Genomic DNA, 12789 nt, shown 5'->3' on the forward strand with positions numbered 1-12789 from the left:
AGTTATTAATTTCAACATATAATGTCTTCACATTGATGTAAATTCTGGAAATTGCTGAATAAAATGATACACATCTTCCCAAATTTGATGAACATAACTCTTGAATGAAGCTTTCAATCAATTGCATTGTAAGTGAGTAAGTCATGCCTTTACAATACAGATAAAAATTTGGATAGTACGTTACTTTTTGAATCTAAAATTGGTGAAAATCTAAGAAAATGTATGAAACATTATTGTTCCGAAATAAACCTTTCTGATTTGTAAGTGAAACTTATTCATGCTTTCGACCATATGCTTATGAGAGTAACCCAGAGACTGAGGAGGGAAAGGTGGTTGCCTTTTTGAAAATTCAAAGTAGTTTTTGAATTTGAAGAACTTTGAGAATACCTTGTCAGAAAAGGTCAACTTCCATGCAGATTTTGAAATATTAAAATAATTAGCAAGTGTGATTGCACACTACGTATGCTAACAAACAAAGGAGCTCCTACCATTGCTGGAGAAATCACCAGCTTGGCACCTGCTTTGTGTCAGACATTCCAACATCAAGTGCCGATCATGATATAGGGCAAAAAAACTGATCATGCTTACTTATTAAGAAAACAAAAGCAGACTTAAAAAGCCGAGATTTCAAAAAGAAAAGAAAATGGATTTTCTGCATTTACTACAACACATCATGCGGTGTCAACGACCTTCAATCAAAACCAAATGATATATTGTATTAGCCGAAAGATCCCTGTGTTCAATGCCTTCAAGTAGCAGAAACCACAAATGCAAAGCATTAAGTAAGCACTACTGCTAGAAAAGCCTTCAGAATTGCAGAAGGAAAAAGCAGAAACAAAGTTTTCAATGGTGGGCATCACAAACACAGCTCACATCTAAATAAATATACTTTAAAATTAATAATGGTTAAAGCACAAAGGAATAATGTATATAAAGTGTGCGAAGGAAGTAGTTCAGAGTGAAAACGCTGCTGGCAGCCAGATGCGGAGTAGCATGCTGCACACTGCAAAGATCTGCAATTAGAATCAGATCTAACAGTAATAAAAATGAACATACGTCATTGATTTTCACTGTAAACTCCTTTTCTCGCACATGCTTCTTCACCTTTGTGAACTGCGACAAAAGAGAATTATCTTCTTTAACGCCTTGGCTTCCTGATGTAACAACAGCAGAATCGCTGAAATCTCCCATGGCAGAAGGGCTATCAAGTAATTTTGTTGTATAGGAAGATGTCACAGCATTGTAATCATAACTTCTTCTTGATGGAATCCAATTTCCTTTCAACACTGCATGGCATATGCTGTCAATTCTGTTGATCATTACACGATCCTACATAAAAACAATAAATATATTTGCAAGTTTACACAACTTTATCCCAAAAATCTTTATCCTGTAAATTACTGTCTTAAATCAGAAACGAAGCCACATCCAGTTTGTAACACCACAACTTGACTTCTTCAAATGTGGCTGTTAGTTCCAGTGCTCACCTTTGGCCAGCAGGAGGCAGCAAACCTATGCCTTTCTTGCAGGAACTGGGTATCAGGCTTTCCACTGTCTGGTAGAAAGCTGTCCTGTGTTTCATCATGTGCAATACTGAGAGATGCTACACTATCTTCATCATAGGGCTTCAAGTGCTGTGGTGCTTTACCTTAAGAGAAATACAAGTGATTTTGTGTTAAAATAGTCTCTCAACCCTAATGCTCTCCTGTGCTATGTCAAAATTAAAAATTGCAAGTTGTTATGTTGTCAACTCTGCAGAGACGATACAATTCTAATTATAGGTGATAATATTTATACCCTGATATTAGCCAGACTTCTCTGCTACCTTTCATTTTTTTCCCTCCCAGCAAAAAGAAAATGTCTGTGTTCTGCTCAAGTATGAATTATCACAGGTATACAATCCTCCTCCTCCCTGACCTGACCTGAAGGAAGAAAAATTACTTCTGCAGCAGTACACATTAACTCCATTATAAAATATTTTGCTACCCTGTGCTACAAGTGCTGAGATTTCTTCTCTCTATATTTTGGCAAAACAGAATAAATGCTGAACAGAAAGAGAAACTTTACTGGCACAACAAATGTTAAACATGAACAATGGCCACCTCGAGCAAAAGTTGTGTAATTTCTTATTCTGGCAAAAAAACTGCCTTGTTAATTAAGATTGGTGGTTACCCATATTACCATCACTGGTAGCTTGTATCAGTTAAGGTGACACTGGACATACAGTAATATATCCTCTGCAGTATTTTTCATTATGGCTCCTGTCACAGCCAGGGGTGGTAATGGGAACAAGCTCTCACTACCTAATAAATGCTCCCAATGGCGTGTGTCTCAAATAGCCTCTGACAATCAAGTCCAGCTCCTGGCCTTCACATGTGGCTTAGCTATTAAGCCCAGCAGAACCGCTTCTACTGACAGGAGAAAGGGCAAAGGTGGGTTACTGGCAGCTTAAAACCTGTTGCTTCGGGCAGATGGGGCTCATCAGCCATGGTTGGCAGCTCATCTGGGAGAAGGAAAACTCTGATCTCAAACCTCTGCTGCCTTGCGTCTACACCCACTCAGGGGAAGGCTTCAGGAGTAAGCCCCGAGGGAAAGATCCGGAGCTGGAGTCCCTACTGGCAGCTCCTGAGATGCTGTTGGTGCCAAATTGTATCGGTCGGTCTCTGCCATTCCATTGGGTTCATCACATGCGTGGAGAGACAGAACTTGTTATGTGGGTAACAGCTTGCTCTCCACACTGTACTGCCCAGACTTACATACCTAGACAGCTAGGATGCAACATCCATGGTCAACCCTGACTGACCTCACTCATTTTTCATTATTTAAAATATAATTTTATTGTCAATATAAAACCATCAAAACTGCAATAATAATAGTAGTAATTACTCATATGTATCAGACCTTCTTGCAACACCTAAATAGTTATCAAAAAATCCTCAGGCACTGACATTTTTTTTATGAAGCAATAATGGCGACAAAGAAAAACAGTCTGTTTTATGTACATGTTCAAGCTTCAGATTGTTCATACATCTAAAAAAGATTTCAGAGTCTTAGTTGGCAGATGAGTCCTATTTAAATGATAATGGCTATCATATCCAAAAAAGTCATATCTTAAAGGCTGAAGTTTTGCTTATAATCAAAGGAACATTTCTGCATTCTATTATAAATGTGACTTGACTTGCTGAAACAGAGTCTTTAACAAGAGGTACTTACTACCTGCTGGGGTCTGCTTATCATCGCTGTCACTATCGCTATCATCAGAAGAGGATGAGGAGGAGGAGGAGGAGGAGGACGAGGATGATGAGGACGAGGAGGAGGAGGAGGAGGACGACGAGGATGAGGAGGAAGATGAAGACTGGGACGAGGATGACGAGGAGGATGACGAAGGTGACGATGACGAAGAATTGTCAGAGTCCGACTCTGAGTCAGAGCTCGAGTCCGAGCGTTGTCGGTTTGCTTTTCGTTTGTTGAGCACTGAGTTTGGTGTTAGGGGCTGAGTTCTTGCTGCAACCATGCACCCATCAGGATCAGGGTCCAACTTAATACCAGTTTTCTTGTCTAACCTGTTCTGCACCTGCAAGCTGAAATGCGATTTCACTTTACTCTTAAATTCAACGTCCATTGTAACTTCTTCATCAGACGAATCTGGTGGTTCCTTCTTGACAACAGCATTCCTTTCACATTTTACACTTTCAGTCTCAGGCTGACTTTTTTTATCTTGCACCTTGGGCTGCAAATGCAGAGGCGAAGAAGAAGATGGGTACTGATGATGTAAGAGTGGCGTTGAACTTCTCGACTGGGCTATTTTGCTCTGGCTACTGTTCCTCTGGGCTAACATGAAGGATAGCTCAGAATCGCAGAAAATATGGTAATCAGTCTTGCTGACACCATGCTTGGCTGCTCCAATGAGTAATTCCTTATCATGTTTTCCACTCTCCCACCACTCAGGTAGGTCTGGGCCCGGCTGGCAGAGTTTTATCCGCTCGTCAAGTTGTGGGTGGCGAAGAACTTGTTCCCGCACTTTTCGGAGCAGCTCAATCCGATACAGTGTCCTGGAAGCTCGCTCTTCTGTGATAGGTTGTATGAAAATGGGTGGATCGAGAAGTTCTGCAGTAAAAAAAATGCTTTTAGCAATTTAATCCCTTGGTCTGAAGTGCTGAGCAATTAAAATCCCCTAGCAACAATTTTATTATATATTTGAACTATATAATTCATTAATTGCTATCAACTGCAGCAGCTGTTACATATTCTGATGAAACTTTCTGCACTCCTCTACAATGCTGCTCTACTCCCAGTGTTGAGGAGGTTCGGAATGCTCACACTGCTTTCATTTCCCTTTCTCTAACCGTGGAAACCACAGCAAAGCTGGTTTGGGGAACTCTGACAGCTCCGAAGTTCTGCTGCTTGGAGAGCCCAGAGACCAGGTTTAATGCTCTATCAGCTCATGCTTAAATCCTAATCAACCGATTGCCGAGACAGCGAGATTCTATTTTGTTCCACTGGGACAAAATAAAATCAACAGTCAGTCATGCTCTGTGCCCAGAGACAAGAGGGTACGACTGTAAGTGAGGCCGGCTGGGGGATTCCACAAGTGATGCGAGAGGACCCTCAGCTTGCCTGACAGGTCTGAGATTGTTGCTCCCTGTGAGGATGAGAGTGAGGGATGTAGGAATGATGAGCAACTGGACCATGGAGGGGGGGGGGGGTAGAGAAGAGAAACTCAGTTGTGACTGAGGATAGTATAATCAGGGGAATAGACACAATTTTCTGTTACATGGGTTGAGAGTCCCAGGGTTGTGTTGTCTGCCTGGTGTCTGAATTCAGAACATCTCAGCTGACCGGCATAGGAATTTGAGTTGGTGGGGGGGTGGTTATGATCTAGCTGTTGTGAGTAGCATCGAATTAGGAAGAACAAGGTAAGAGGCTCTACTGAGGGAATTTGAGCAGATAGAGGCTGAATTAAAATACAGAACCGAACATATAATAATCTTGGTAGGTCAAATATGATGGCAGAATATAGCATTAATGGTAAGACTCTTTGCAGTGTGGAGGATTAGAGGGATCTTAGGGTCCGAGTCCATAGGACACTCAAAGCTGCTGCGCAGTTTGACTCTGTGGTTAAGAAGGCAGATGGTGCATTGACCTTCATCAATCGTGGGATTGAGTTTAAGAGCTGAGAGGTAACGTTGCAGCTATATAGGACCCTGGTCAGACCCCACTTGGAGTACTGTGCTCATTTCTGGTCACCTCACTACAGGAAGGATGTGGGAACCACAGAAAGGATGCGGAGGAGATTTACAAGAATGTTGCCTGGATTGGGGAGCATGCCTTATGAGAACAGGTTGAGTGAACTCGACCTTTTCTCCTTGGAGTGACGGAGGATGAGAGGTGACCTGATAGAGGTGTATAAGATGATGAGAGACATTGATTCTGTGGATAGTCAGAGGCTTTTTCCTAGGGCTGAAATGGCTAACATGAGAGGGCACAGTTTTAAGGTGCTTGGAAGTAGGTACAGAGGAGATATCAGGGGTAAGTTTTTTTACGCAGAGTGGTGAGTACGTGGAGTGGGCTGCCGGTGACGGTGATGGAGCGATACCATAGGGTCTTTTAAGAGACTTCTGGAGCTTAGAAAAATAGTGGGCTATGGGTAACCCTAGGTAATTTCTAAGGTAAGGACATGTTCGGCACAGCTTTGTGGGCCAAAGGGCCTGTATTGTGCTGTAGGTTTTCTATGTTTCTAATCTCTGGATTGTTACCTGAGCCATGTGCAAATTGGCAAAGGGTTAATAGGATTGGAGAGCAAAATGCAAGGCTCAAAGATTAATGTGTGAGAATTGGACACTGGCACCAGTTATGGGGAAGGAAGGAGCTGTTCTCATGGGATGGGCTCCACCTGAACCATGCTAGAACCAGGGTTCTGGCGAATCGTATAAATAGGGCTTTAAACTAAATAGTGAGGGGTGGGGGTTCAGCAATTTGGGAATGAGAATAAAGTAAAAGGGAAGGAGAATATAGGAGAGGTTAGGAGAGTCTCCAGAAGAAAGAAAAATACAAATTTAGGAAGGGTTAACAATTTAATTTCCAGTAATATGGAGGTAAAATTGAGAATGCTGATGAATATAGGACTGAATGCATGCAATAAATGGAATGACATAGCTGATCCTGTAGCACAGTTAGAAACTGGCGGCATTACCTTGTCTGCATCACTGAGTTGCGGATGAAAGAAGATCACAGTTGGGAGCTTAACATCCAATGATGTGCACAACAGCAAAGGAAAAAGAAATCCCTGATGAAGGTTGGGGGGGGGGGGGCCCTTTACAAATTACAATAGGTGATAGAAAAGATGTAAAAAAAAGGGGCAATGTTACAATGGTCATGGGGGATTTCAATATGCAGGTAGACTGGGAAAACCAGGTTGGTGCTGGATCCCAAGAGAAGGGATTTGTAGAATGCTTTTGAAGTGGCTTTTTAGAACAGTTTATGGTTGAGCCCACAAGGGAATCAGTTATTCTGGATTGGGTGCTGTGTAATGAAACTGATTTGATTAGGGAAAGGTGAAGCAACCTTTGGGAGGCAGTGATAAAATGATAGAATTCACCCTGCAAATTGAAAGTCGATACCCCTGGGCATGGCACACAGAGTCTTTCAAATATTTGGGCATCATTATACCAAAAGATTTGGCAAAATTATCAGAATGTAATTATCAGCCTTTATATAAAAAATTAAGGAAGATGTGGCAAGATGGAACCTGATTCCTTTTCTCAGTCTCAGTTCAAGGATTGAGTCTATTAAAATGAATCTACTGCCCAGACCATTATATCTCTTTCAGACCCTACCAATAGAGATTAATCAAAATTAATTCAATGAATGGAACAAGATGGTATCAAGGTATATTTGGCAGGGTAAAAGGCCTAGAGTTCGTCTCAAAACTTTGCAATTAGCAAAGGAAAAGGGGGGGGGGATGGGCTTGCCTTCTCTTAGAGATTATTATTTTGCAGCACAGTTGAGAGCTGTGATATGTTGGTGCAACCCATCATATGACGCTCAATGGAAAAACATTGAGGAGCGGGTACTTCCCATCCCCATACAAGCAATTTTGGCCGATAACAACCAGCAAAGGTACATTAATACTATTGCTAACCCATGGGTGAAATTGACTCTTAAAATATGGAAAACTACTGTAAAAGAATATAATCTAGAGAGAGATATTGCAATTCTTAAATGGTGTGCATATGACTCTGATTTTACACCAAATGAATTGGATGCTAGATTTAAGGACTGGATAGCTAAAGGAATAACAGTTCTTTGCAACATAATGAAAGAAGGAACACTGTTCAGTTTTGAAATGCTTAAAGAGAAACACTTATTAGTAAAACAAGATTTTTAAATCGGTATTTACAGATGTGACAATATGTTAATAAGATGCTTAAAAATGTAACCAAGGCAAATACATGCTTGATAGAGCTCTTTAGAAAAGCATATAATTCAGATAATGGTAGTAGAATCATTTCAAGCATGTATAAGGGGTTGTCAAATCTTAAAACACATTCAACTTCATACATTAAAACAAAATGGGAGAAGGAAGGAGGGATAATTATATCTGAGGAAGAATGGACAACAATATGGAGGTATCAATGGAAGTGTACCAGTTCACAGAAATGGAGGGAGTTTGGATGGAAAAACTTGATAAGATATTTTATTACACCCTCTCAGAAATTCCATTATGATGGTAACCTCCCCGTTTGCCGAAGAAATTGTGGAAATCTAAATGCAAATCATTATCATATTTTTTGGGACTGCCCTGTTATCAAAAACTATTGGAGGGGGAGACACAATGCCCTACAAAACATCTTTAAATGTGAAATACCCTTGGAGAGTAAGGCCATATATTTTGGATATATACCTCAAGAATGGTTGAAAAGAGATAAACATTTAATGAATATACTGTTGGTGGCTGGTAAAAAGACTCTTACTAGGAAATGGTTATCACAGGAGAACCCAACTTTAAATATATGGATGGAAATTACAATGGACATTTACAAAATGGAGAAGATAACAGTATTTGTTAATCATAAGCTGGAACAATTTGATTCATACTGGGAAAAATGGTTTAACTACATAATGCCTCATAGGCCTGATTTTATTCTCACAAATCAATGAATCTGTTGTAAAAAAATCACTCCCTACTTGTACATAGTTCTTTCCTTTTGCTTGTTTTTTCTTTCCACTCTTTTCTATAAGTGTATACCTCAGATAAATACTTTGTGGAGATTTGTGATATATATGATTATATGATACATATGTACAATGTCTGAAATACATCTTATGGAAATGTTTGTTTGATGATGAACATCAATAAAAAAATAAATTACAAAAAAAGAATTCACCCTGCAGTTGAATTGGAAAAGCTAAAAGCAGAAGTATCAGCATTACATAAGTATAGGGAATTACAGAGGCACGAGGGAGGAGCTGGCCAAACTTGATTGGAAGCAGACACTAGCAGGGATGATGGCAAAGCAGAATGGCTGGAGTTTCTGGGAGCAATTCAGAAGGCACAGGATAATTTAATTCCAAAGAAATATTCAAAAGGGAGGACAAAGCAACCGTGGCTGTCAAGAGAAGTCAAAGATAGCATAAAAGTAAAATGGACGGTAAATAATATCGCAAAAATTTGTGGGAAGACAGCAGATTTGGAAGCTTTTAAAATCAAATGAAAAGTAACTAAAATAGCAATAAGGAGAGAAAAGATGAAATATGAAGGTAATCGAGCCAATAACATAAACGAGGATAGCGAAAGATTTTGCAGATATATTAAGAGTAAATGAAAGGGTTGGACTGCTGGAAAATGACGCTGGAGAGGTAGTAGTGGGGGACAAAGAAATGGCAGATGAGCTCAATAGGTCAGTATTCACTGTAGAAAACACCGGCAGTATGCCAAAAATTAGACAGTGTCGAGATCAGAAGTGAGTGTAGTTGCTAAGGAGAAGGTACTTGGAAAGCTGGAAGTTCTTAAGGTAGGTAATTCACCTGGAGCAGATGGACTACATCTCATGGCTCTAAAAGAGACATATAAAGAGATTGTGGAGGCATTAGTAACGACATTTCAAGAATCACTAGATTCTAGAATGGTTCCGCAAGACTGAAAATTGCAAATGTCAATCCACCCCTCAAGAAGGGAAGGAGGCAGAAGAAAAGGAAATTAAAATCCATTCAGCCTGACTTCCGTGGTTGGGAAGATGTTGGAGTCCATTAATAAGGATGAGGTTTCAGGATAAAATAGGCCAAAGTCAGCATGGTTTCTTTAAGGGGAAATCTTGCTTAACAATTCTGTCGGAATTCTTTGAGGAAATAGCAAGCAGGATAGACAAAGGAGAGTCAATGAATGTTTCTTAGTTGGACTTCCAGAAGGCCTTTGTCAAGATGCTGTGCATAAGACCGTATTACAGGAAGACACAAGCATGGGCAGACGTTTGCTGACTAGCCGGAGACAAAAAGTAGGAATAAAAGGAGCCTTTTCTGGTTAGCTGCCAGTGACTAGTGATGTTCCGCAGGGGGTCAGTATTGGGACCGCTTCTTTTCACGTTATATGTCAATGATTTGGATGATGGAATTGATGGCTTTGTGGTCAAGCTTGCAGATGAAAAGATGATAGGTGGAGGGGCAGGTAGTGTTGAGGAAGTAGGGAGTCTGCAGAAGGACTTGGACAGGTTAGGAGAATGGACAAAGACGTGGCAAATGAAATACAGGTGACGGTTTAGGGCCTCTAATCTAAGAAATGGAGAGGGTTCAGAGAAGGTTCACTGAGAATGATCCTGGGAATAAAAGGTTTAATAATGAGGAGCATTTGATGGCTCTAGTCCTGTATCTGCTGGACTTTAGAAGAATGAAGTAGGGGAGGGGGTTGCAATGAAACCTATTAATTATGAAAGGCCTAGGTAGAGTGGATGGGGAGAGGGTGTTTAGTACCAGAGGGCACAACCTCAGACTACAAGGACATCGCTGTAGGACAAAGATTAGGAAAAGTTTTTTTTAGCCAGAGGGTGGTGACTCTATGGAATTCACTGCCATGGATGGCCATGGAAGCCATGTCATTGTGTATATTTAAAGTGGAGGTTGATAGATTCTTTATTATTAAGGGTGTCTGAGGTTACAGAGAGAAGGCAGATAAATGGGATTGAGGGGGTTAACAAATCAACCACAGTAGAATGATAGAACAGATTCAATGGGTCAAATGGCCTGATTCGCTGTACAGTGGTTGTTTTTAGTTGCTTCTGAGTACTCTGTCTTTGTAATGACAGATATGAATGCATAGTTCATTGAAAGTGGTGCCACAGGGAGACAGAGCAGTGAAAATGGTGCCTACTTAGCACCCTGGGCTTCATCAGTCAGGGCTTAGAGTATCGGAGCCGGGACATTTTGTTGCACTTGTACAAGTCATTGGTGAGATCGCACTTGGTCTGGGTACAGTTTTGGTGACCCTGTTATTGGAAAGATCTGGTTAAGTTGGAATGAGTGCAGAACAGATTTATGAGCATGTTGCCAGGGACCAGAGGGCCTGAGTTATAGGGAGAGGTTGGCCAGGCTAGGTCTTTATTGCCTGGAATGTAGAATATGGAGTGACTTTAGTTACAATTATGTGAAGCATACAGAAGGGTAGGGGAGGCCGAAACTAGATGACATTGATTTGGGGTGAGCGGGAAAAGAGTTAAAAGCGAGCTGAGGTACAAGTTCTTCCCACAGAGTGTGGGGAGTATATAGAACAAACTACCAGAAGAAATGGTTGAAGCAGATACAATAGTAAAATTTAAGAACCCAGAAAGATATATCCCGAACACAGGACATTGAGATTAGCTGTTGGCACCATTTGGGCCAAAGGACCATCTGCTTTGCTGTATTTTGTAATTAACTGAAACTGGTTTGAATCATCATTTAGCTTCCAATGTATTCTAAATCCTTCTTAAAAACTACCTTTTATTTGCATTGTTGATAATGAATCACAGTTCTGAAAGGACATTGTCTTATTATTGCTAATGAAGTCAATCGTTATTAGCTGTACCTTCTTTCTCTTTAGGGGGAAGACGACAAACTCTTCGACACATGGCAACGAAAGCATAAAGATATTTCTGCAAACTCTCATCTGTCTTCTTATTCAATCTGGCTATAGCTCGGAATTTGGTCCAATCAAATTTTTGCTTGTCTGGATCATAAACAACACCAAAAGTAGACACGACTCTGTAAAAATCAGCCTCTTCTCGCCTCGTCCACCTGGTAGAAAGGAGATGAATTAGCTGCAATTGCCTGCATCTTAACTGTTAATTTTCTTCAATTATTTAATTGTCTTTCTGATAGTGTTTTTAAAAACATGAACCCCTTTGCTTACAGAAGGGGAAGTCAATTTGTAAAATCTACCAAATCTTAAACCATATTACATTATAAATTAACAATATCATACTTAAAAATGGATATTCAGTCTCTAGGAACCCCTAATATTCTGGGATTCAAACAGAATCAGCTCCAGTTAAAAATCCAGCAGTAGGGGGTAGACAATGAATTGTCCAGAGGAAGCTGTTTCCTTGCATAGTTCCATTGAGTACCAGGCTGATAAATTTACTTTTGTTTAAATGTCAGAGAATTAGACATATCATCCTGTGAGCAATGTCTATCAGACTTTATGTATACAGTATTTCATCACCATGACATGGTTCTACCCGCATATGTGCACAGGATTTCTCCTTGGTGCTGATATAGTTTTAAAGGATGGAAGTGCCTGATGATCTGAGTTAGCTTCTGTCTCATAGCCTTAAAATGAGCTGTTGTGATGGGTAACAGCAGGTAACAATGTGAACTGTCCTCAGCTTTAATAATGATAACCATTGAGTGATAAACCTCTCAGAATGGGCCCGGTGACAAGTCTGAACTTGCGGACAAAACACAGAGTACCTCAAAGCTGTCACGTGCTTACATTCTTGGGTGGAAATTCAGAGTTGGTGCTTAAGAGGTGGACTACTAGAAGCAAAAACGCTTTACATGGGTGGCACCAAACTTTACAATGGGAGCAGCAGAGAGAAAGATCACTGCAATGTTACAATAGTGTAAATATATAAAACCGGCAAAAATATTTGTGTGTCTAGTGTAGGTTTCAGAACAATTAGTAAATGACTGAATGGGCATTACGTTATCTTTATATTTTGTTCCAGGTGCACTTTTCCAAGCAAATGGTAAGTATTCTATCACATTCTTTATTCATGGCTTTATCAGTTCAGGAGGTAAGTTACTTTCCTCAGAATACCCAGCTTGTAAGGAACAGTATTTCTGTAGTTGATTCAGTACCCAGTAAATTACTGAGCATCAGAGAATACTGACAACACACTTTCCACCCCTTGTTAAAAGCTGTCAATAAAACAATGGCAATGGGCCAGAAAGTGTTAACTTTTAACACTTTCACAGCTGATTCATTGTAGTTTTATTCAAACTATTTGTCTGGATGTGCTATTCAAATTATGATATGGAAGCAAACAAAGTTTGATAAAACTTCACTGGCTTGCTAGCGTGATCACAGACCTTTGCTGTTTCTCAATTTTAGCAGCCTCCTTAGCTTTTACGGTGTCTGCACATAGTCTTCGTCTCCTGTCCCCTTTTGTTTGGGCTTCCTGTTTGACCTGTTCTCTCTTGTTACTCCGTTGATAAGCAGTTACAAGTCGACGCAGTCGGGTTGTTAAAGCAGATGCTGGTGGCCAATACAGCAGATCGCCTTCTCCCAAAGAACCATCTAAAAAGTGAGGAATAAGA

The 12789-nt window shown here is 40.4% G+C and overlaps 1 protein-coding gene across 11 annotated transcripts in view; it reads right to left on the bottom strand.

Annotated features, from left to right (window-relative positions):
* chd9 (chromodomain helicase DNA binding protein 9) overlaps positions 1-12789 on the bottom strand; it is a 268861-nt gene that overhangs the window by 24037 nt on the left and 232035 nt on the right. For 8 of the 11 annotated variants that reach the window (XM_073070009.1, XM_073070007.1, XM_073070008.1 and 5 more), the window contains 5 exons: positions 12562-12769; positions 11057-11265; positions 3214-4107; positions 1488-1648; positions 1057-1329 (listed from right to left, as the gene is read on the bottom strand). In XM_073070009.1, coding sequence (XP_072926110.1) covers positions 1057-1329; positions 1488-1648; positions 3214-4107; positions 11057-11265; positions 12562-12769 — 1745 coding nt within the window. The remainder of the gene's footprint in view (positions 1-1056; positions 1330-1487; positions 1649-3213; positions 4108-11056; positions 11266-12561; positions 12770-12789) is intronic. The other 3 variants (XM_073070017.1, XM_073070012.1, XM_073070010.1) reach the window with 2 other exon arrangements.

This window comes from Hemitrygon akajei, chromosome 17 (genome assembly GCF_048418815.1).
Source record: "Hemitrygon akajei chromosome 17, sHemAka1.3, whole genome shotgun sequence".
Taxonomy (NCBI): Eukaryota; Metazoa; Chordata; class Chondrichthyes; order Myliobatiformes; family Dasyatidae; genus Hemitrygon; species Hemitrygon akajei.